This window comes from Lepidochelys kempii, chromosome 16 (assembly GCF_965140265.1).
Source record: "Lepidochelys kempii isolate rLepKem1 chromosome 16, rLepKem1.hap2, whole genome shotgun sequence".
Lineage (NCBI taxonomy): Eukaryota > Metazoa > Chordata > Testudines > Cheloniidae > Lepidochelys > Lepidochelys kempii.
Window position 1 is genome coordinate 7,928,796 of NC_133271.1, and position 24,221 is coordinate 7,953,016.

Consider the following 24,221-nt stretch of genomic DNA (forward strand, 5'->3'; position numbering starts at 1 on the left):
GCATTTACTGGAGGACTTGGAACTATTCCGACACAGGAGAGCTGCCCCGTGGCACAGAGCGGATGCGTTCTCTTCGCTGTTAGCAAACTTGTTTGTTAGCTCACTAATTTGCAGCCCCGGGTCTCCCAGTCCTTCGCATGGGCTCACTAGCTTCTGCTGGGTTAGGCGCTGATGGGAGGAATTCTCTGCAATCTTTGTGGTGCTGCATAACCCTCCCTCATCCCTGCTCCCCTCTACAGGACGCCCCACTGTGTCGCTGTGCTGCTATGGCTTCTGCATCGACCTGCTGATCAGACTTGCAGGGGTGATGAATTTCACCTACGAAGTTCACCTGGTTGCTGATGGTAAATTTGGCACACAGGAGCGGGTGAGTTTGGACATGTCCCTTTGTGTTGACGCAGGAGAAATGTATATCGGCCGCTGTCAGCAGCAGCTGGGGTTGCTGTGAGGAGCCTCAGCCAAAGCCCCCCTCTCTGCCCCAAACGGGAGAGGTTGAATGTGCTGATGCGGCCTGTGGAGGTGTTCGCAGAGCCTTGGGGGGGCGAGCACCTCGGGGTCAGCAGCAGAGTGGGGCTGACCCTGGCTGCTGGCTCTTGCAGGTCAATAACAGCAATAAGAAGGAGTGGAACGGGATGATGGGGGAGCTCCTGAGCGGCCAGGCAGACATGATCGTAGCCCCCCTCACCATCAATAATGAGCGTGCGCAGTACATCGAATTCTCCAAGCCCTTCAAGTACCAGGGTCTCACCATCCTGGTGAAGAAGGTAAGGGTGGATGCAGCTAGTGCCAGCAGACATGCCCCTCAGAGACAGGCAGGGGCGGAAAGTGGGTTCCCTCCCCACACCCAGGCAGCCCCAGCTAACGAGTGCCTCTGGACAAAACCTCCACCTCAGCCCCACTTCTCTTCCTGCCCCAGGCCTCTCATCCATCCCTGCCCGAGGCTGCTTCCTCCCCATCCAAGGCCCCTCTTCCTGCCTCCCAAGACCCACCCCTGCGCCTTAGTCCATCCCACATTTACTGGGCAGGCTGCAACCATGATACACCAACCCTGCATTTTATACTGGGTCCTTGGCCCCGCAGGTTTCAAGGCCCTTAGCAGTGCAGGCTCCAGCTCCACAGGGGAGTGAGACCCCCTCCTGGAGCCTTGCGCTCAGCGCTGTTGGACGGTCGGGGGCAGTGACTCCAGTGCCTGGGACTGACTCTCCTCTGCTGTCCCTCTCCCAGTTTTAAGCACTACCGGGAGACTTTCCCTGCAGGTAGTTTTCATTACGGTCACTCTAGGCCCCGTCACAAGAACCCGTCCCCTCCCTGTTCCCTGTATTTGCTGGAGCGTGAGGTGCATGCTTCGGCTATATCGTTAGTCGTGTTGGTCTTTACAGGTGATTTATTAAGTATGATGGTACAGTGCCCTGGGCACTGGGCGAGGTCACTTACTACTAACCAACGAATGAACATAAGGGTTGTAGCCTTTTGGCAATATGGGTGCCACCACCGGCCTGTTCAGCCTCCTTTCCCCCGTAGGGTTGCCAACTTTCTAAGTGGAAAAAACTGAACACCCTAGCCCAGCCCTTTCCCTGAGGCCCCGCCCCCGCTCACTACATTCCCCCTCCCCCGGTGGCTCGCTCTCCCTCACCCTCGCTCGTTTTCACTGGCCTGGGGCAGGGGGCTGGGGTGCGGGAGGGGGTGAGGATTCTAACTGGGGGTGTAGGTTCCGGGGTGGGGCCAGATATGAGGGGTTCAGGGTGTGGGAGGGTGCGCTGGGCTGGGGCAGAGGGTTGGGGTGTGGGAGGGAGTACCCCAACTCCTAGGGTGTGGGAGGCTCTGGGCTGGAGGTGCGGGCTCCGTGGCAGGGCCAGAAATGAGGGTTTCAGGGTGCGGGAAGGAGATCTGGGCTGGGGGGGTGGGGCCGAGGGATTCGGAGTGTGGGAGGCGGCTGTGGGTTGAGGCAGGGGGTTGGGGTGTGTGGGGGGGTGAGGGCTCTGGGGTGGAGGTGTGGGCTCTGGGTGGGGCTGGGGATGAGGGGTTTGCGGTGCAGGAGTGGGCACTGGGTTTGGAGGGGCTCAGGGCTGGGGCAGGGGGTTTAGGGCTTAGGGCTGCCATACGGGGTTAACTCAGGCAGCTCCTGGTCAGTGGCGCAGTGGGGCTAAGGCAGGCTCCCTGCCTGTCCTGGCTCCGCGCTGCACCCCATAAGTGGCCAGCATGTCCAGCTCCTAGGTGTGGGGGCCAGGAGGCTCCGCACGCTGCTCTCGCCCATAGGCACTGCCCCCCAGCTCCCATTGGCCGGGAACCGCGGCCAATGGGAGTGCAGAGCCGGTGCTCGGGGTGGGGCAGCACGTGGCGCCCCCATGACCCACCTCGCCTAGAAGCTGGACCTGCTGGCCGCTTACAGGGTGCAGTGCAGACCCAGGACAGGTAGGAACTAGCCTGTCTTAGCCCTGCAGCATCGCCAACCAGACTTTTACCGGCCTAGTCAGCGGTGCTGACTGGAGCCACCAGGGTCCCTTTTCGGCCAGGTGTTCAGCCAGACACCTGGCAACCCTGCCAACCTCACGTGCCTCCCCATGCTGCAGCTGAACCCCTCCATGACAGTCTTATTGGCTATGGAGCCGGGTCATAGAATCGTAGAATCATAGAATATCAGGGTTGGAAGGGACCTCTGGAGGCCATCTAGTCCAACCCCCTGCTTGAAGCAGGACCAATCCCCAACTAAATCATCCCAGCCAGGGCTTTGTCAAGCCTGACCTTAAAAATATCTAAGGAAGGAGATTCCACCACCTCCCTAGGTAACGCATTCCAGTGTTTCACCACCCTCCTCATGAAAAAGTTTTTCCTAATATCCAACCTAAACCTCCCCCACTGCAACTTGAGACCATTACTCCTCGTTCTGTCATCTGCTACCATTGAGAACAGTCTAGAGCCATCCTCTTTGGAACCCCCTTTCAGGTAGTTGAAAGCAGCTATCAAATCCCCCCTCATTCTTCTCTTCCGCAGACTAAACAATCCCAGTTCCCTCAGCCTCTCCTCATAAGTCATGTGTTCCAGTCCCTTAATCATTTTTGTTGCCCTTCGCTGGACTCTTTCCAATTTTTCCACATCCTTCTTGTAGTGTGGGGCCCAAAACTGGACACAGTATTCCAGATGAGGCCTCACCAATGTCGAATAGAGGGGAACGATCACGTCCCTCGATCTGCCGGCAATGCCCCTACATATACATGTCATCTCCTCACATCCCTCTGGACCAGGAGAAGGTCCATCTCCCAAACTCTTCTGCCCTCCCAAGGTTATTCCCCCACCCCCATTCCCTGCTTTCCAGTGATGGCACCAGGGAAAAGCAAAGTTTCCAATGGTTTTGCACAAACATGATCTTTGAATCCTCTCTTTTAAGAAGGAAACTAAATCCTTGCAGGCTGGAGAATGGACCTGGCCCCTGGACTCTCTTTGTTGGGTGGAGGCTAAACCTCCCTTGGAGGCTGAATGAAAATAAAGTGTCTCTGGAGCCTCCCCTTTAAAGTAGTGACTACAAGCCCACACCTGCAGGAACAGGCCAAGCCTTGGGTCCCTCCTGCTCCACTCCATATAAAGTCTTTGGCTCCCTCTTGCTCCAGAGTGGGGAGAGGCTACTACATTCCGAGCATCCCGGCTGAGGGCTGCTCTCTGATTTGGGAGCAGGAGCAATGCACAGGCTTGTTTGAATGTCTAGTCTTTCCTCTGGGTCCAGTGTGGGACAGTTCCTGCAGTCTGCCCCCGAAGGGGGCTGCATTCCTATTGCAGCGGTATTGTCCCCGGCTACATGGACCATCCAAAGCACAGGATGCGGGAAGGCAGGGCTGGATGCAGGGGGCTGGCAGAGCGGCAGATTGGCAGGGATTTGGTTTCCTAAATGACTCTTTCCTGCTAGGTGCCAATGCTCCTTCCCTCTGTGCTAGGAAATCCCCCGCAGCACCCTCGACTCGTTCATGCAGCCTTTCCAGAGCACGCTGTGGCTGCTGGTGGGACTCTCAGTGCATGTCGTGGCCGTGATGTTGTATCTCTTAGACCGGTTCAGGTAACTGACCTTTGGGTGAGGGTGGGCGCGTGTGGGGGGGTGCACTTAGGACGGGGTGGAGAGGGGACAGGGAGGGGACTCGAGCTGGGTCACTGGCACCTCTACACGGGGCTCCCCCGAGGCCTGCTGGCGAGCGCGAGTGCTCTGCTGTCAGTGTTAGCTCTCGGGAGCATCTAAACCAAGGCTCCACGGGCTGCACTGGCTCCTGAGTGACTCTGAGTGCTGTGGAGCTCCAGGGACTGGCTCCCGGACCCGTGGGACCCTGGCTCTTGGCCCAGATACTGGGCTGACACTCTCGATGCCCCAGCACTAGCCCCTAGAGTTAAACCTGGGGGCTTCAGGCCAGGGCAGACTCGGCGGACTCTGGAATTTTCTTCCCTTATTTCCCCAAGAGGCCAAGTGTCCAGCCCTTCATGCAGTGTGACTCCCACCTCCCCAGGCAGCCCGTACCAGTGGGCAGCAGGCTCTCATACAATTGATGTGGGAGCCGAGTCCATTCATACCTTGCAAGTGGTCAAGGGGCTGTGAGCCGATCTTTATTTTTAGGATTTTCTCTTCATGGGCCCAGAGGCTGGAGCCGTAGCAGCATGAATGGCTAAATCAGATCAGCATAGACATGCCTGTGATGGGAACCCCACTGCTCTGGGGGAAGCTCTAGGGAGCAGGGGGTGGCTGCAGGAATCGGACAGGGGGCCATGCTGAGGCTGCCCCTGGCAGTGGGACGCCAGTGGATGGGAGTGGGAAGAGCTACCTGTCCAGCCTGGGAAGTGGGAGATGGTTGTGTGACATTGCCGGAGGGGGTTGTCGTCCATGGGGCGCAGTCATGTGGGGCCGGAGATGCTGAAGGCAGCTTCAGGGTGTGGCCCCGGTGTGGGAGCGTTGGGGAGCAGCCATGGGAATGAGACGTGCTGGGCAGCACTGGGGCTGTGTGTGCCAGCAAAGCGGTTGGCCCTGTTTTTCAGCCCGTTCGGCCGGTTCAAAGTTAACAGTGAGGAAGAGGAGGAAGACGCACTGACCCTCTCCTCGGCCATGTGGTTCTCTTGGGGAGTGTTGCTGAACTCTGGGATCGGAGAAGGTAAGATCTGTTTGAGTTCAATAAGAGTTAATTCAGGGAACCTAAATGGGCTGTCGTATACAGGAGGTGAGACTAGATGATCACAGTGGTCCCTTCTTGCTTCAAATACTATGAATTGAGAAGGCATTAGCACACATCAGGGCCCTTGGAGTAGCAGGCCCAGTTGCTTCATCTCAGATCTGAGCGAGATACCAGTCCAATATGCTGGGGGAGCTTCATATCCATCTTCCCCTCTTTCGGAGTGGCAGCATCTGGGAGGGGCAGCACCAAGTCCTTCCTGGGTGTGTCCCCCTTTCTGGTCCTGGCCCCACTGCTGAGCCCCCCTCAGGTAGGGGCCCTCTGCTAGGTCCAGGCTGGGAGCTCTGTGACCAGAGGGAACTGTACCCCTTGAGTTAAGCTGTATCAATGGGCTGCTGCTCTGTGTCCAGTCAGCCACCCCAGAGCAGGTGTAACTGAGCTGATGAACTCTTCTGACCAGCAGCAGCTCTCACGAGCTCTTGGAGTCCCTCCAGTAGGGCGGCCAGAGGGACAGGGTGGAGGCAAACTGCTCCCAGACCAGCTGGGCCCTGCTTACATGCTGCAGTCTGCTGTAATGCACTGATCCTGGGGGCTCGATGCCCACATGTGTCAGAGCACACCTGTGGCAGCATTGGGGCTTTCAGAGGAGCTGGTGCTCTCTTAAGCTCAGACCTTTCCCAAGCAGGGCTAGTGCTCCCTACATGCTGGCCAGCTGAGGAGAGAGGTCCTGAGCAGCCCAGCCTGTGAAGTGCACCTCTTCCAAAGGGGAACAGGCGAGCCATGTATGTCCAGGGGAGGGGCTGTCCGTGAGGGCAGCCTGGCCGCACTGCACCGTTCTCTGCAATGAACATGCCGGAGACAGGCAAAGGAAGCTCTCACATGGGAGGCTAATAATCCCGTAAAGGCTCAGGGCTCCCATGTGCAGCACGCACAGGGTCTCTCCATCCCACGGTCCGGCAGGAGCACAGCAGGCATGTCACCCAATAGGGTGAGAGTGTTACCTGCTTCGGTGGAAACTGCAGGTGGGATTTAGATCTGCCCAGTGTCCTGGTCAAATGACAGCTTTTGTCCTGGTGGAAAGTCCATCAATGGCTATTAGCCAAGGTGGTCAGGGATGCATCCCCATGTTCTGGGTGTACCCTAAATCTCTGAGTGCCAGAAGCTGGGAGTGGATGACATGGGATGATGGCCTGTTCTGTTCACTCCCTCTGGGGCACCTGGCACTGGCCACTGTTGGAAGACCGGATATTGGGCTGGATGGACCTTTGGTCTCACCCAGTCTGGCCATTTTTATGGTCATTGCATTCCGGCCTAACATGCCTGCTCCTAGTACAAAAACATGCCAGGGGATCTTCAGTGGTGAGGACATGGCACTTCCAGTTGTACCACTGGCTCACTGCTGACTCAGAAGAACGAGTGCCCCTGCTGTAGACAATCACCTCTTCCTCCAGCACCCACTGTTCCCTGGGGCCTCCCACTCAAGCACTGGCCTGGCCCCCCTTAGCCACTAATTCCCTCTGCTGGGTAAGCAGCTCCTGAAGAAGGACCTGCTGTCACACCAAGACAAACGGTTTCTCTTCTACGTGGACTGGGACACGGTCCTACCATGTCTCACCATGTCACTGACCAGCAATGCCCATTCTCCACTCGGGCAAGAGCTGACCTGTCTATCTGGAGGCACTGCTGACCAAGGACAGTCATTTCCAGGGTGGAGCTATTTGCCTCCCTGGCAAAGGGGAAGTGTGGGGCTGTGTACTGGGAAGCAATACAGCAAACTGGACCTGTGTTCTCCCTTTGCACCAGTGCCCTGACATTCCCAGAATGGTGCATGGAGTCAGTCATGTGACTCCCATAATGCCCTGTGGCTGAGAGCCTCAGGAGACGGGTCGGACAGTGGTAGTTCGGACAAGGCAAGGGGGATTGTTTTCCATCCTTGGGTATCAGATCCATAGTGTCCCGCCGGGTACCTGTCTGCTCTGGACGGTCTCTCCTTGCTGACACATATGGAGTGCGTCTTTGCTCCCAACTCTTTCTCCTTTTCCCCCTCAGGTGCCCCCCGGAGTTTCTCTGCTCGTATCCTTGGCATGGTGTGGGCTGGCTTTGCTATGATCATTGTGGCTTCCTACACTGCCAACCTGGCTGCCTTCCTGGTGTTAGACAGACCTGAAGAGAGAATCACAGGCATTAACGACCCCAGGGTAATTAGCGTGTGTCTTTCTGAAAGGGTTTGTGTGTGTCGTGCGTCACTGAGGCAGGGTAAATGCGGAAACATATGATGGTCTAATGTGAATCTCCTGGCCGGGAAGCGGGGCCTGTAGCTTGATCTCTGGCACCATTAATCCTTAGAGCCCCAAACACAAGTGCTCAAGATTCTAAGCTGAGGCGTAGCAGCCAAGGAAATGCTCCCCTTGTGTCCCTCCCCAGACCCGCTGCTCCCCAGACACTCCCCAGGCACTGCTATGAAGAGCACAGAGAGAGGCCCAGGGCCAGGCTGCTGGCTCCCCTCACCTGAGACAGTGCCAGAGTCCCCCTGCCCATCTGCTCTTCCTGCTGTTTTCTGATGTGCTAGAGGGGGCAGGACCCAATACCAAGGAGAAGTGAGATGTAAGGCCTGCAGGCTGGGGCAGGAGGGGTGAGAGGGAACTCTTGGCAGCAGCTGTTTTACAAGCAGGCACAACCCCAGCCCCAGCATTGTGAAAACACGAGGGATAAGAATCAGTGCTGCGGGGGAAGGGGTTCCAAAATTGTGAAGGGCCCCCTGAGCCCCTCAAAGCTGTCAGCTCATGTTCTGCACAAAGGCAGGAGAATAGAGCCCGACATCGATTCTACTCCAGTTCTGTTAAATACTGGTGCAGGCGCTTACATGGCGTGGTGATAGAGAATGGCCGGCCGACCCACCCAACAGGGAATCTTGTCCAGAAACAGCACCAATCAAGGTGTTGTCATTGTCAGTGCTTAGGGAACTTGAGCTAATAGGAAACGATTAATGATGTACTAATTGTAATTAATTAAATCATTGCTGTGGCAGGGCAGATTTTCATGCATTTTACAAACCTAGCTAAGTCCCATTTCCTGCTCTGGAGAGCTGACGTCTGAAATCAGACAAGCCAGACACACAAGAGACAGGGCCCCCCATGAGAGTTCAGGGGCACTGCCGATGCGGGCCAGGATTTTCAAAGGGAGTCAGGTGCCCGGCCCTGGTTCACCAGAGAAGGGAGCAGTTCGGACAAGTGAGTGGCAGCTGGACATGCAGGGGTGAGGTGGGAGGGCGTGAATGACCCCCGCCCAGCTCACTGTGACTGCTGGCCCTGCACAGCACTCACAGCCGGGCTCTGCCTTGCCTTGCAGCTGCGGAACCCCTCCGATAAGTTCATCTACGCCACGGTGAAGCAGAGCTCGGTGGACATTTACTTCCGGCGGCAGGTGGAGCTGAGCACCATGTACCGGCACATGGAGAAGCACAACTACGAGAGCGCTGCCGAAGCCATCCAGGCTGTCAGGGACAGGTGAGAGAGGGGCTGAGTCCTGCCTAACTGCGGCAGACCGGGCTGTGGGGCCTGCAGGGACCGCGCTGCCGTCCCCCCCCCCCCCAGGCTCGCTGCAGCTCTCGTTGTTGGTCAGGGCGTAGGGCCTGGCGCAGCGTGCGGGGCCAAGCCCAGCCTGCCAGTGCTGCAGGCCACGCGGGGGCGCTTCCTAGGAGACGATGTCCTGGCTGGCTGTGGGCTGGGATCTGTGACCTGGAATGAAGAGAAGGCGTTTGAGGTGCTGGGCTGGATGGGGGCCAGATTTCGGCACACTGGGGCTGGGTGGGGCTGGTCCCTGTGCCAGAGGGCTACCGGTTATGAGCAAAGCAGGGCCATTCAGCTGTCCACAGGACTGTGCTAATGCTATAGGGGGCAGGGGTATGGGGGGTATGATACCTGGATATGCTAGTGCTATAGGGGACAGGGGCATGGGGAACGGGTATGACACTTGGGGCAAGCGCAGAAAGGTGTAAAGCTTCTCTGGGTGGTGCTTTTGGGGGGTGGTAGGGTTGTGGGATACAGACTGGAAAGGGCCTCTCCGTACTGCACAGAAAGCAGGGCTGAGACCTGCCTTTCCACTGTGGACCATGAGATGGCGTCTCTACAAGGGGCTGAGAAACGTCAAGTGCTGTGTAAACCCCATTTCGCATTCATGGTGCAGTGTATTATGGCTCTGAAAGTGCTTCTGCCCTTCAAAAGAGGGCTGCTGCATGCATCAGAATGGGTGCTGCTGCTTCCCTTTAAGAGACTATATTGGCCTTGCCTGATGGTTATATTAGAGCTGATAACTGTTAACACTCTCTGCAGATCATGCAGCTGTAGTAAGTTAAGACAAGCCAGTCCATGCTGTCACACTGACCTGGCTTCTCCTTTCTCCGTGCTGCATTAGCAAGCTCCATGCCTTCATCTGGGACTCAGCAGTGCTGGAGTTCGAAGCCTCCCAGAAGTGTGACCTGGTGACAACAGGGGAGCTTTTCTTCCGCTCTGGCTTTGGAATTGGGATGCGCAAAGACAGCCCATGGAAGCAGAACGTCTCCCTGGCCATCCTCAAGTCTGTACCCAGCTCTCAAGGAGCACTCTGAGCTCTCCATACATTGCATGTGCGAGAGCACGATCAGCTGTATGTGTGCAGGGGTTAGAGTAGCCACGTTCCATCCAGGGGCTCAGGAGACCTCTGCTGAGCTGTTGCTATCACCTGCCTAACGCTCCCCAACCAGCAGGACTGTGGACCTAGCCCAAGCAGTCCTAGAGATGCCAGCTATGGAGTCAGAGGCACTTTGAGCCTGGTTCCACAGGATAAGCCATGTCTGTTCCCTGGCAACTTGGAGGTGAAAGTTCCCATCTGGCTGAGACTGGGTTCCCAGGGGCTCAGCTCCAAGTGGAAGTTTATCAGAGGAAAATGCTAAGATTTTTTTCCTGAATGCTAAGATTATTTTTAAAGAAAACACAAGCAGGTCCCATGGTGTAATGGTCAGCACTCAGACCTCTGAATCCTGCGATCTGAGTTCAAATCTCAGTGGGACCTCCTGGGGCTATGTTGGTTTGCTGCAAAGCCTTAGGGTGCCTGGTTTCCGTGTCTCTGGGTGAACCAGAGTGAATTTTGGGGGGAGGAATAGCTCAGTGGTTTGAGCTTTGGCCTGCTAAACCCAGGGTTGTGAGTTCAATCCTTGAGGGGGCCATTTAGGGATATGGGGCAAAAATTGGGGATTGGTCCTGCTTTGAGCAGGGGGTTGGACTAGATGACCTACTGAGGTCCCTCCCAACCCTGATATTCTATGAAGACTCCTCAGAATTACCCCTTCATAAGATGGGGGGGATTGACTCTTTTTTCCAGCTCTTAGACAATGGAAGGCTTTGGGGCACTCTGCCTCCATGTCCACCGTCTCTCTGACCGACATGGGCTCAGTATGTAACTCGCAAGGTTTTTTTCCTAGCTGCCAGCACTGTGATGCCCCATAGGCTCTGAGAGCTCAGCTGAGCTCTGTCTCCCATATACAGCAGCACCAGTACCCACGACTCATATGTTAGGAGTGTTGATAAGGAGCAGTGCAGATGTGTGCCTATAATATTCCTCCATCAGTCCAGGGTTAGTGAAATATATAATATGTAACTCAGCTCAACTTTCACATCCTGCATGAGTTTGTGGCTGCAGTAGTTAGAAAGCACAGGAATGTAGGCATGGTCCATGTACATCAGACCTGAGGTCCATCTAGCCCGGCGTCCAGTCTCTGACAGTTGCCAGTGCCAGATGCTTCAGAGGAAGGTGCAAGAAACTCCGCAGTAGGCAGATGTGGATAACCTGCCCTCGGGGAAGTTTTCCTCCTAGTCTCCTATAGTTAGAGGCTGGCTTTTGCTCTGAAGCAGGTGAGTGTCAGCAAGTTAAAGAAGTATGGGCTGGATGAATGCACTATAAGGTGGGTAGAAAGTTGGCTAGATTGTCGGGCTCAATGGGTAGTGATCAATGGCTCCATGTCTAGTTGGCAGCCGGTATCAAGTGGAGTGCCCCAAGGGTCGGTCCTGGGGCCGGTTTTGTTCAATATCTTCATAAATGATCTGGAGGATGGTGTGGATTGCACTCTCAGCAAATTTGTGGATGATACTAAACTGGGAGGAGTGGTAGATACACTGGAGGACAGGGATAGGATACAGAGGGACCTAGACAAATTGGAGGATTGGGCCAAAAGAAATCTGATGAGGTTCAATAAGGATAAGTGCAGGGTCCTGCACTTAGGACGGAAGAACCCAATGCACCGCTACAGACTAGGGACCGAATGGCTAGGCAGCAGTTCTGCGGAAAAGGACCTAGGGGTGACAATGGACAAGAAGCTGGATATGAGTCAACAGTGTGCCCTTGTTGCCAAGAAGGCCAATGGCATTTTGGGATGTATAAATAGGGGCATTACCAGCAGATCGAGGGACGTGATCGTTCCCCTCTATTCGACATTGGTGAGGCCTCATCTGGAGTACTGTGTCCAGTTTTGGGCCCCACACTACAAGAAGGATGTGGATAAATTGGAGAGAGTCCAGTGAAGGGCAACAAAAATGATTAGGGGTCTGGAACACATGACTTATGAGGAGAGGCTGAGGGAACTGGGATTGTTTAGTCTGCGGAAGAGAAGAATGAGGGGGGATTTGATAGCTGCTTTCAACTACCTGAGAGGTGGTTCCAAAGAGGATGGTTCTAGACTATTCTCAGTGGTAGAAGAGGACAGGACAAGGAGTAATGGTCTCAAGTTGCAGTGGGGGAGGTTTAGGTTGGATATTAACAAAAACTTTTTCACTAGGAGGGTGGTGAAACACTGGAATGCATTACCTAGGGAGGTGGTGGAATCTCCTTCCTTAGATATTTTTAAGGTCAGGCTTGACAAAGCCCTGGCTGGGATGATTTAATTGGGGATTGATCCTGCTTTGAGCAGGGGGTTGGACTAGATGACCTCCTGAGGTCCCTTCCAACCCTGATATTCTATGATTCTATGAGTGCATAGCACTGCAAAAGCCACTGTTTATTCTTTTAATAGTTACTCTTATCATTCTGGGTATTCTTGTTGTCCATAGAAATGTCCAGTCCCTTGTTCAGTCTTGCTAAACACTTGGTATTAACGATAACCTGTGGCAATCAGCTCCTCTGACTAATTGTGCTTTGTGCAAAAAGGACTTCCCTGCATATGGGGTAAGAGGTCAAGTATTGTCATGGATCAAAAACTGGCTAAGAAACAGGAAAACAAGGATAGGAATAAATAGTTTTCATGTGTTAGTAGAAGGTTAACAGCAGGGAGCCAGACGGATTCTGTTTTAGGCCCAGAGTGGTTTTATACATTTATCAATGGGTGTGGGAAAGGGAGCAAGCAGGGAGGTGACAAAACTGACAGGTGAGACAAAATGATTTAGGTTAGTCAAGACCAGAGACGACTGTGAGAACTTCAGAGGCTGGGGATGGGCAGCATGATGGCAGATGAAACTCAGTGTTGACAAATGCGAAGTAACACATCTTGGAGAGAATAATTAGAACTATTCTTAGAAGACTCTACATTACCTGGATCAACTCAGGATAGGGAGTGGGCATCAGCATGGAGACCTTTGCTCAGAGGGCAGCAGCGGTTGAGAAAGCCAACAAGCTGTTAGGATACATAGGGAATCGGAGGGAGAAAAATACAGACAATCCTGCCAGGCCTTTTTATAAATCAGTGGTGAGGCCTCATCGCTACTCTGTGTGCAGTGCTGGGCACCCCATCAGAATTAGAGAGGATTCAGAGACAGGCAGAGAGAATGACGAGCTCCCATCTGAAGAGAAATTGGGATGGCCCATGGCTTGGGATGTAATGAGAAAGGGGACTTGCCCCTGGGCACATGGCAGGCTTCAGTTGGGAATTGAACCCCAGTCCCTTCAACGCTAGACAGTGTGCCAGTCTTTGGACCACACTCGCTGCCTTCAGCCCCCCCGGCCCGGTAACTCCATCCCCTGGAGCACCCTCCTCAGTCCCTTCTGCCTCTGTTGGAAGGTGGGTCCCATCTGGTGGGGGTGTCCCTCCTGTCCACCTCCCTGTACTTCCAGCACAGAGCTGGCTGCCTCCATGGGAGTACCAGGGAACTCAGCACTGAGGTGGGCCAGCTCCATGATGACCCCATATGCTGGCCCTCTCTGCTACTCCAGTTCAGCAAGTCTGGCCTCGGGACGCTACCCTGGAGCACTGAGCACCATGAACTGCTGATTCTGGGTGCAGACACATGCCACTTGGCCACAGGGCACGTACTCACTCCCCCGCACTCTTCAGCACACTGTCAAACCTTCCGCCGGTCTCCAGTCCCCATCTCCATAGTTACACGGGATTGGCTCTGACTGGGGACCAGGCGATGTTAGGCTCTGACCTTCTAGAAGCTGACGATACAGGGTTTCCTGGATTTTAGTTATTATAATCTCCTAGCAGCTAGTCGACCCACTTGTGCAGACTCCCCTGGTTCCCCGTCAGCTGCCATGCGCTGCTTAGCCTGGGCCTCTCTGAGCTCGGGGAACAGAACTTTTCTCTCATGAACTGAGCCCATTGGTTCTGGAGGGTGAGAGCCGATGGACACGGAGCCTGTGAGGGCAGCTCTGCACTTGCCTTTCTGAGCAGCACTTTGAGGGGTTTGCTTTACTTGTGCATTACCTGACAGGCGGATTTAATCTCCCAACAGCCCCGAACGCTGCCTTTGGAAACACACCTTCCAGGATTGCGTAATGACGGGCAGGGGCACTAACTGCACCCCAGACGCTTCACAAATGCATGTTGCACACCCAGTGTAACAGCCCCCCACACACACTGCTCATGCACAGGGTTACCACAGGCAGGACCATGTGTGCACCTGTCACATAAATAGAAGCTACATGCAAGCTGTGTAATGCACACACAATCCTCTGCCTGGAGCCACCGTGTGCTCCTCCGCCCATCTGCACACACATCACACCCCTTTTAGCACAGCCTGCCAAGAGCAAGCGCAGAGTAGCTCTTTCTGGCCTCTAGCCAAAGGGGCAGCGAAGCTGACGTGCAGAGAGTGAGGATGATGTGGGCAGGTGAATGCGACGGGCTGGTGTTTCTGACATTCCCCTGCTCCCATAGTGTAAGTGTGAGCTCCCACTGAGCCAGGCGGTGGTCTTCAGTGAATGCTCTGTATTGTCTCCTTGTGTTTCAGATCCCATGAGAACGGCTTCATGGAGGATTTGGACAAGACTTGGGTGAGGTATCAGGAGTGTGATTCCCGTAGCAATGCCCCAGCAACACTCACCTTTGAAAATATGGCAGGTTTGTTCTGCAAACCTCTTTCTTCCCATTGGCTTGTTAACCTGCTTTCCTTCACTGTAGCCCTCCGAGCTCTCCTGAGGTCTAAACTCCACTTCTGGGTCTGCGCTTCCCTGTGGTCTGGGAGTTTGCTGTGTTGAGCAGTGTCCTGTTCCCACTGGTGGATCGGAAATGGCTCTGAAAGGCCCATGCACCCCCTGATCTTCCCCTTTGAGGCCCCATTCTCATGCCTGTGATTTTAAATGTCACCCTCTCTGAACATGACTCACCTCCCGCTCCTCCAGCCAAGCCAAAGTGAAAGAACAGCCAGGCCCCAAGGCAGAGACCAGCATCCCAGCCAGAGCCTCAAGGGAACCAGGACAGGAGAAAACAAGCCGAGCATCATAAGCCAAAAATGTAAGGAAGGCAGCAGGTCTAGTGGCTAGAGCAGGAGGCTGGGGTGCAGGGCCCCAGACTCACTGTGTGACTTTGGACAAGTTGCTTCACCTCAGTTTCTCCCCCTGGAAAATGGAGAGAATGATACCTACCGAGGGTGGGAGCAGTAATTGGTAAGGAATAATTTCTTCAATTAGTTTTGCCATGTTTTCTGTTTGCAAATTGTCTGCAAACAGATGGCAGTCTTTTCAGACATCCTCACCCTACAGGGAATCACCCAGGAAGTCCCACCAGAAGTGCTGCATCAGTGGCTCCTTCCCCAGTGCTTTCTGTGGGGTGTTTGGGGTCCAAGCTGTGCTGACCGTATGCATCCCTGGTCAGAGTTCCCAGAGCAAGTGTGAGAACTGCCCAGAAAGAAACCAGTCTCTTCCATCTCCTCCCTCCCTTCTCCTGCCCCAACTTGAGACTCAATATGGCCACACCTCCACTGTCCCATCCCTCTAGAATTCATTTCCCCTGCTCCCGGCCCATAGTTTTGGCCATCAAAGTGGTCACCATGGGCAAGGGGCACCATGTGCAGCCTCACTACGCACATTCCTTCCCTACCCCCCCACCCCCCCGAGTAGACACAGAGCTTTAAACTCCAAGAGTCAGGCTTCCAGTGTATCCCTGTGAACACTCTGGGGTGGCTGGTATCTGTCAGTTGTTTGTATAGCCCTTGTCCCTGATTGCAGCCTCTGGGTGCTACAGTGATACAACCAATAATAATAATCCAAACTCAGAATTAGCTTTCCGTTAATATTCTGCAGTATTCCCTTCAAATTCCCTCTTTCCATGAACATCTCTCCTGGTAAAGCCGCTGCGAGGATATTCCCAGGAAGTGAGTGCAAAAAGGGTGTCAACATAGCTGAAGCAACTACAGTAAAAAATACAAACGAATCCTCATGGAAAGGCTCTGCAATATTCGCCTTCTGCTGTGCTCCGCCCTGGGGCATGTCTGGGGGCAGAATCCCTGGCTGCAAGAAGCTATTGCCGTGCAAAGGGTTATTGTAATTCTACAAGGGAAATGAAGTATCATGATGCAGTTTCCATTGTCCTCTGTGTAACTTTCCTGCTTATTTCAGGTGTATTTATGCTGGTGGCTGGAGGTATTGTTGCCGGGATATTTTTAATATTCATAGAAATAGCTTACAAAAGGCATAAGGATGCGCGGAGGAAGCAGATGCAGCTGGCGTTTGCGGCCGTTAACGTGTGGCGGAAAAACCTGCAGGTAGGACAAACCGTTTTTAGAGCAAGTCTCCAACAGGTGCGTTTTTCATTCCTTCACCAAATCAGTGAATACAGAGCTATGGGATAGCCCAGGGGCCCCACCATCCCTTCCCCTGGGTCCCTACTAACTATGGGGGTGACTGTGCTGCTAATGACCAAGGCATGAGTTCCCTGCCTTCTCAATGGGAATCCCCCGTGGCACTAACACACTGTCTGATGCAATCTCTCCCAGGAGGTGAGTTGTGCACAAATCTAACCAGGACATCTGGCAAAAATCGCTTCATTCTCAACTGTGCTCCCAGGGGTGGTCTGGCACATTGCTCGGCTGGAGGCTCCATGCAAGAGCTGGGTCTCATTCTGTTTGAGCAAACAGGGCCAGCACAGCTCCTTTAAAACGCCATTGCCTTGACGTACCGTTAGCTGACTGCGCTTGGCAGCAGATGATCACAGCATTCAGCTGCTGTCGATGAGCGCCCTGTCCTACCGCTGCTGTCTGTGTGGGGAAGGGCTCACGTGACCATTAATGAAACACAGCCAAAGCAACCCCCCGTGTAAGTGCAGTTGCAACCTTCATAACTGGGACCGATTCCAAAAAGAGGTGGTGTGTGCTCTTGTCAATTGGATTCCACAGATTTGGAGACGTGGGCATCTCTTGATGCCTGTGATTCATGCTGGGGGCTAATAATGCCAGTTACTGTTAGCACACAGATTCCCCAGGGCTCATGCCAAAGGGCCATTGCTTGCTATGGATTCTCTTGTCTACAAAGGGATCATTTCTCCTTGCCCCTCAAGTGAGGCAGGATCTGGAGGGAATCTGGTGTGCCTGACACCTTAACATAGCAACATAAGTGAGCCCGGTCCAGCTGGCCTGGCTAAACTTTCTCTCTTTCCCAGCTGCTATGGGATTAACCCTTGCTATGTCCATGGCCCCAGGTTAGGACATCTGGAGTTTCTCTCTGAACTGTCCAGGCTGTTTCTCGTATTTGGGGAAGCAAACCAACGTTCAAAGAGGAACAGATCCTTTATCCGACCAAAGGAAACCACTATCCAAAGAAAGTGTGAATGAAAGAGAGAGAAACAGTGATTGGGAACCTTAAAAGCAGTGTTGCTGTAACAAGTGAAATGAAATGGCCATGTGATAGCAGCATCGACTATGACATGGGAAAGGGCTGCTCAGGTGTAAATGACCTCCCTGAAAGCGGCAAAGGGTAAAGAATGAGGACTGGCTGCTCTATACTTTATTAGACTAACTGAGAGCTCTTTGGGCTCCGTTCACTAATACAGTATTGCAAACTCCATTTCTCTTTTCCTTTGCTTTCAAAAAGCAGCAGCACGGAAGTGGTTAAGTCTGCTGGGACAGAGCATTAGAGTCACACTGCCATTTTTCACTTGCCAACCTTCTAGAAACTACTGCACTGGGTCCTGGGCAGAATCTGTGGGACTGTGAGCTACGCATGTCGCCCTGTGGGTATAAACAGAGTCTCATGATAAAGATCAGTTTGACAATGTAAGACTTTTCCACAGGAGGAAACGTCAGACCACTAGTATCTGGTACATTACTAGAAGGTAGGCAAGTGGAAAGATTTATTTGTTAAACCAAACAAACAAAAATAATGGGGTTTGGGATCACAGTTTTGCCATGGCTATTTCCTGAGATGCCATGGAAGAAAAAGACATTTCATTCCATCCATCTTGCTTTCTTTTCCGTTTGTGCATGTCCGCAAAAGAGAGTACTGAAAAGGAGGAGGAAATGTATCCCCAAGCATGCACTATGCACCAGCGGGATACATTTTGGTTACCCCCGGGCGGTGGTAGAGCCAGACCTGGTTACTCCTTCCCCACCCGAGAAGGGCACGCTCATTGGCACTAACGCAGCTGGGGAGGAATTGTTCTGCCGTCCTGGTATCTGGCTGGTCCCCACCGCTAACAACGCCCTCTGCCCCCAGCGGCTGGTGCTCCCAGCCTGTGTTAACCAGGTCCGACTGTCTAACACCCATGGCTACATTTTTGAGTTCTGTTTCTCTTTGAGTTCATTCCAACCCCTGATGATGTCATAGCACTAACGCTTCGCTTCTTTCCTTTCTTTTCCTTTTTTTTCCCTTTTCCTTTGGAAAACGTTCAGCTTTGCTCAAATGCATCATTTAAATTTTTGAATACATTTTTTACAGAATATTCATACAATGACTTCTCTTTCAATGCAGTCCTCTCTCTCTCTTGTGGCGCTAGGATTCAGCTTCAGAAAAGGCCCAGAGCATTTTTTTTTAGTGGTAGGTGCAGCATCTCTCCCCTCGGTCTAGCTAGACTAGTTCTGGAAGCAAGGGGCAGGAGTCCTGCAGACATGTCTGTTAGGAACAAAATGTCATTTAGCCACTGAATTTTAAATGGCTCCCCCGGGAATTGAGGATAGCCATACAAACCTTTGAATGGACACAGAAAAGAACAGGGCTACTTCCCCAAAGGGGTTTGCGTTTCTCCAGATCCTAGGCCATTCCAGCTAGTCATAGCAGTACGTCATCCCTTTTGTAATTCCTTATTCAAGTTAGGGCCATGATGGCCCCTCGTGGAGGAGTTGGGAGTGACACCAGAACAACTCCAGTAGCCGTCTTACCTAAATGAAGGACATAACATGGGGCAGTATTCAACTAGATTTAGAGATTCCAGCAACACACTAGAGATCTAATCACTTATACATATTCATTTTAGGATAGAAAAAGTGGTAGAGCAGAACCTGACCCTAAAAAGAAAGCCACTTTTAGGTCCATCACCTCCACCCTGGCCTCCAGCTTCAAGAGACGTAGGTCCTCCAAAGATACGGTAAGAGGAAGAAGAACAATTCTGCCCTCTCTCTTTCTCTCTCTCTCTCTTTTCTGCCATCCCATCAACTACCACACACCCATCCCGAAGCTGCCACTGTACATGCATAGCCTCATGTTCGTCAACAGTCAGTCAGTGAGTCAGTCTTCCCGTGTACCTGAAAGGGTTCGGGGACTCCTGGAGAGCAGGCAGGAGCTGGTCTGTAGTCCTGTGATGAGTTTGGAGCTGCTACCGAGTTTTTTGTTTTGTTTTTGACTGGATGAGTTTTGAGTTTACTCTGTTCTTTGCTCACCATACTGGTGCTGACCTTTGGAAAACAGTGACAATTTTTCCCCTGTTCCTGAGTGTTCCTGTAACTGTTTGTCATTGTATGACACCCCGGTTTAATTTCGGCACTGTCTCACCTCACCGAGAGCCATGCGTGTCACATTCTCTACATGTGATTTTTGTTTGTGATTGATAGCATTCAGGACTTACTGCTAAGTGCACAAGTAACAGCTGTCTCTGGTTATGAGCAGCATTAATTCAGCTCCAGAAGAGAGACACCGATGGTTGAGAGAGGAGTTTTTAAAAACCCAACCTGATTCAAATAGTATATTTCGCTGCTTGAGTACAACTGCTTGCTGCCTCTAAAGCCCAGCTAACGTCAGACGGAAATACTGTCCTCTCCAGTTAGCATTTCAGACACAACTCAATGAGGTGGGCTGTTGAACTAAAAGCCAATACCACATCTGTGCCCTTTGCATGGTGCCTTTTGTTGTATGCCACTCTCTGCAGTTTGGCCAATCTATTGTAGCAGTTGGATGTGGGAGATCCATTTTGGGCCAGGCATCACAGTTAACAGGCTGCTGAAACCACCTCCAACCTGCCCGATCTGCAGATTTCTGCCCATTGCAGATTTGCTCAGGGCAGGTTCACATGGAGGCTGTTAGACATCATGCATGGCTGGGAACAGAGAGCCATTAATGAAACTGGGGTGGCAAAACGCAGCCCACCATGTTCCGCAATTCACTTAGCAACACAGAGTTGCAGCCCACAGAGACTAGAGGGACCTTTAGGAACTAGCATGTGATGGTCCATCTTGTTCCCAATGCATGATGGGACATGTAGTCTCTCTGGGCCATGGCTCTATATGCAAAATGGGGGTAACTCCATTTTATGCTAAAGTAGAGGCTTGCTCCCAAGTGATGTAAAGCACGGTTTGGATCAGGCCGAATGTGCAGTAGCGAGCTGCTGACCAACCAAGCCCTCAGCTGGGCCGGGTTGGGCTGCCCCTTCCCTAGAAGCCACTGCTGCTGCCATTTCACCGAATGGGATCCTTTACCTTGGCTGTCATCTCAGGATATGCAGCACATGCCAGCTGGTTCAGAGAACGCAGGGGAAGCCCCCCAGCACCTTGAGGAAGGGATCAGAGACAGCAGACTGGAAGGAACCACAGCGCTAGTGTTACCCGTGCTGCACTCTCCAGGCGGGGAAGCTCTCAGCCTGCACTAATGACCCCCCCATCACATCACATCACATCACATCCCCGAAACCCAGTACCGCTGAGCAGGCAGGAGGGTGTGAGGTGAGATTGCCTGCTGGGGGCCCCATGATGTCCCTCCCTCTAAATGTCTCTCCACCTCAAAGCACGGAGCATGGCCAGGGGAGCAGAGGGTGAGGAAGGAGGAGGGGCGTGAAGGCTCTGAGGAGCTGGGCTGGGCTATGGAGCTGACAGGTTCCTTCGTGGGTTTCGTGTGTGGCATTTGTGACTAATGCCTCTCCCCGAGACCAAGAAAACCAAAGAGGAAATGAGGCCCCTTGTTCCAAAGTTAACCACTAACCCGGAGCGGGGCTGGGGCAAGAGCCCTACACGGGGGTGGAGAGCCATGGGCATGGGAGAGGGGAAAGTGTCTGGACTGGAATATCATAATGGAGAGCTGGGGGCCCTGGATGGAGTGTGGGGACCGGGGAGCTGGGTCAGAGGCAGGCCAGCTGGTGTAAGTGCTCTGCTGTGGGGTGAGAGGGGCTCAGTGTGCATGTCAGGGCTGTCTGGGGCCTGGAGTATTTGACATCCCACGCACAGGTAGGTGCTGCTCACGAGACAGCACCACCAGGCGCCCAGACTCCCGGGGCTCCCACCCCAGGGCAGGAAAGGCGTGACACCATAATGAGGCTGCGGCCATACCCCTCCTCAGTTACTCTCTAGAGCAGTGCCCTATTCCCACCACCCTTCCCTGCTCTCCAGTACGTCCCAGCATGAGGCCGCCACCGGACTCCCAGCCCAGCACTGACACGCCACAGAGCAGCAGCGCGAAGGATCTCACACTCCAGCCAGCCTTTCACGCTCCTGGCCAGTGCACTGGCCTCGCCCCCCACCGCACCCTGCCCCACCAAGCACAGCCTGTGGCCCTCGCACAGGCTCACACCAGAAGGTGCACCCCAACACTGGTTTAGTTCACAGGGATCTTCTTGTGCCCCATTATCCCAAGAAGACAGGTGTGGCCAAGACTCCCTGTCGGGCTGGTTGTGTGGGCAGAGACTCTGCCGGCTCAGGGGATTATGTGGCTGCTCTGCCTAGGGCAGCAGGTGACATGGCTGAGAGCTGGGCACCTCGCCCCCCATGCCCAGTCTGTCCTGCTGCTGTGTTCCCTGGAAGTGAGGATAGTTTCCACTCAGCCCTTGGCCCGGGATCCCAGATTAGATTAAAGTGGGTTGTAAAGACGTTGGCTTGTTGTCTGTTTTGTCACTACAAGGCAGAGATCAGGTTGTTTGGGCACCTCAGCTTCGTTTCCAGCCCGGAACATGTTTGAGTTTCTTCAACAGTCAACGTGGACGCTGACGCTCTTGGCTTTGTAGTGCTTGGGTTGGGGATAATTACACCACCCCAACGTACAGGACCCTAAATTACTGACGAGTGCTCTCAGCATTAACTCCAGCTGAATGCAGTTTTTATCTGGGCATTTCCTTGGTTTTAAAATTGTTAAAAATGTCATCTATGAACACTAAGCAAGAAACCCCTCAAACGCTGCCATGTATATTTTAATGATCAACAGATACAGCCTTTCAATCTGAAATCATTGTCTTGTACTGTAACATTTATGGCCAAATTCACCAGTACACTGGCTGCTTTATGCAGCCAGAAGGCCTTGGCCAGTGACAACAGGTTTACAGCTGCTTTGTGTGGCCAGTGCAAGGCAAATCAGCCAGAGCATGCCTCACCGTTCCCTCCCCTTCCTGCCCTGCACATTCCCCGGGGCAGGCTCCCCCAAACGCCATCTCCCTTCTGAACCCCAGACATTCCTTGCATGCGTGTGGGCACACGTGCACGCTCACATCGGTACATCTACACACACATGCATAATTGCCAGCTCTTGGAGCAACACAGATTTAAGCGCTGCTGGAGCCAGTCTCAGCCAATGGGTGGAGAAGCTCCAGCCCTCGCATCATTTTCAGCCCTTCCCAAGGGGGAAAACCCCCTCCGATTGGCTGGATGCCTTCGCCACTTGTCCACCTCCTGGGGACGAGCAGCTCGTGAAAGCTGCTGTAGGTGATGGGCCGTGCTCACCCCCAGGAGCCAGAGGGGTTTGAGGGCTGCAGACGGTCCCTCTTTCAAAATGGCGTCATCTCTTACTCTCAGTGGGTTTGAGGCCCTTCACGAAGCGCCTCCCATATTTCTTCAGTGGAAACAAAGCCCAATTGCTTCCAGAGAAGTGCAGTCAGAAGGCAGCGAAGAGCCCTGTGCAGGCCTGGTGAATGGAATTGCGCCGCAGCTTTGCTAAGGGCAGCCTGATAAGTCCCGTTGCGAGGGATAGGAAACGGCAGCCATTTTGAAAGAGAGAACAGTTATGCTGAGTTTCTCTGAAGGGAGCCATTACTCTTCAGCCTCTGCTAGAGGAGAAACTGTCATTTCCAAAACATAATGGGGAAAAGTCCTTAAAAGTGCCTCTAAAAACTACCCGTTGCACCAGATATACTCAGCCTTCACCTCTCGGCTGGGGTGCGTGCAGTGATGAGCTGCCAAAATCTTAACAACGGGTTCCCTCCTCACCCCATGAGGGGGTCGTTGCTCACCCCCGCCCCCCGGGACTCCTGCCCCATCCAACCCCCCCCCCCGCATTCCTTGACGCCCCCCCGGACCCCTGCCCCATCCACCCCCCTCCCCTATCCCCTGACTGCCCCCAGACCCGGGCAGGAGGGTCTCGTGGGCCACCACAGTGGGTGCCCACCCCACCCCTAAGAGCCAGAGGCACCTGCCGGGGGGCGAGGTGGGGAGTCCCGGGGGTGCTTACCTGGGGCAGCTCCCAGGAAGCATCCGGCAGGTCCCTCTGGCTCCTAGGGGCAGGGGAGCATAGCTAGGGGGCAGCAGGGGGAGCAGCCGCCCCCCACCGATCACATCAAAAGTGGCGCCTTAGGCACCGACTCCCTGGGTGCTCCGGGGCTGGAGCTCCCACAGGGAAAAACTGGTGGGTGCAGAGCACCCACCGGCAGCTCCCCACCCCGCACCCGGCCCCAGCTCACCTCCACTCCGCCTCCTCCCCTGAACCCACCACCCCGCTCTGCTTCTTCGTGCCCCCCCGCCCTTGCCGGCTTCCTGCAAATCAGCTGTTCGGCGGGAAGCCGGGGAGGGCTGAGAAGCAGGCCGCGGCTTCCCGCTTAGGCCGAGGGTGGCGGAGGTGAGCTGGGGCGGGGAGCGGTTCCCCTGCGGCCGCCCCCAGGGTTACCTGCTGCGGCGTGGGCAGCCCTCCTCGTGCCCCCCCGGCCCGAGCTCACCTCCGCTCTGCCTCCCTGGGCCTGAGCGGGGAAGCCACCGCCTGCTTCTCAGCCTGCCCCGGCTTCCCGTGCCAACAGCTGATTCGCGGGAAGCCGAGGGGGGGGGGCGGAGAAGCAGAGCGGGGCGGCGCGTTCAGGGGAGGAGGCAGAGGCGGAGCGGAGGTGAGCTGGGGCCGGGGGTGGAGAGGGGAGCTGCCAGTGGGTGCTCTGCACCCACCAAATTTTCCCTTTGGGTGCTCCAGCCCTGGAGCACCCGTGGAGTCGGCACCTAAGGCGCCACTTTTGGCCGGTTAAATTTAGAAGCCCTTTTAGAACCGGTTCTCCCTCGTGGAACAACCGCTTCTAAAAGGGCTTCTAAATTTAACAACCGGTTCTAGTGAACCGGTTCAAACTGGCTCCAGCTCACCACTGGGTGCGTGTGACTAGACAATGGTTGTGGGTTTGGGACAATTGAAGGCCCTTTCTTGAAGGCCCAATTTGAACATTAATTTTAGCTCATAAATTTATGACTGGCATTACTTGTCATGTCCAGAACATTCATTTAGTATTCAAAGAATAATTGCTGTAATCTTTCA

At 54.0% G+C, this 24,221-nt stretch overlaps 1 protein-coding gene across 23 annotated transcripts in view; it reads left to right on the top strand.

The window, feature by feature from the left end:
* Positions 1-24,221, top strand: part of GRIN1 (glutamate ionotropic receptor NMDA type subunit 1) — an 87,122-nt gene that overhangs the window by 58,830 nt on the left and 4,071 nt on the right. For 7 of the 23 annotated variants that reach the window (XR_012155318.1, XR_012155311.1, XR_012155312.1 and 4 more), the window contains 12 exons: positions 240-367; positions 600-764; positions 3,927-4,045; positions 5,008-5,120; positions 7,188-7,336; positions 8,487-8,644; positions 9,552-9,713; positions 14,330-14,439; positions 15,936-16,081; positions 18,282-18,347; positions 18,784-18,894; positions 20,236-20,461. Coding sequence is in view for 12 of the 23 variants with exons in the window: in XM_073314979.1 (XP_073171080.1) it covers positions 240-367; positions 600-764; positions 3,927-4,045; positions 5,008-5,120; positions 7,188-7,336; positions 8,487-8,644; positions 9,552-9,713; positions 14,330-14,439; positions 15,936-16,081; positions 18,282-18,347; positions 18,784-18,894 (1,427 nt within the window). In the remaining 11 variants the exon portion in view is untranslated. Of the gene's footprint in view, positions 1-239; positions 368-599; positions 765-3,926; positions 4,046-5,007; positions 5,121-7,187; positions 7,337-8,486; positions 8,645-9,551; positions 9,714-14,329; positions 14,440-15,935; positions 16,082-17,604; positions 17,647-18,281; positions 18,348-18,783; positions 18,895-20,235; positions 20,462-24,221 lie in introns of those variants that run through there. The other 16 variants (XR_012155314.1, XR_012155317.1, XR_012155319.1 and 13 more) reach the window with 9 other exon arrangements.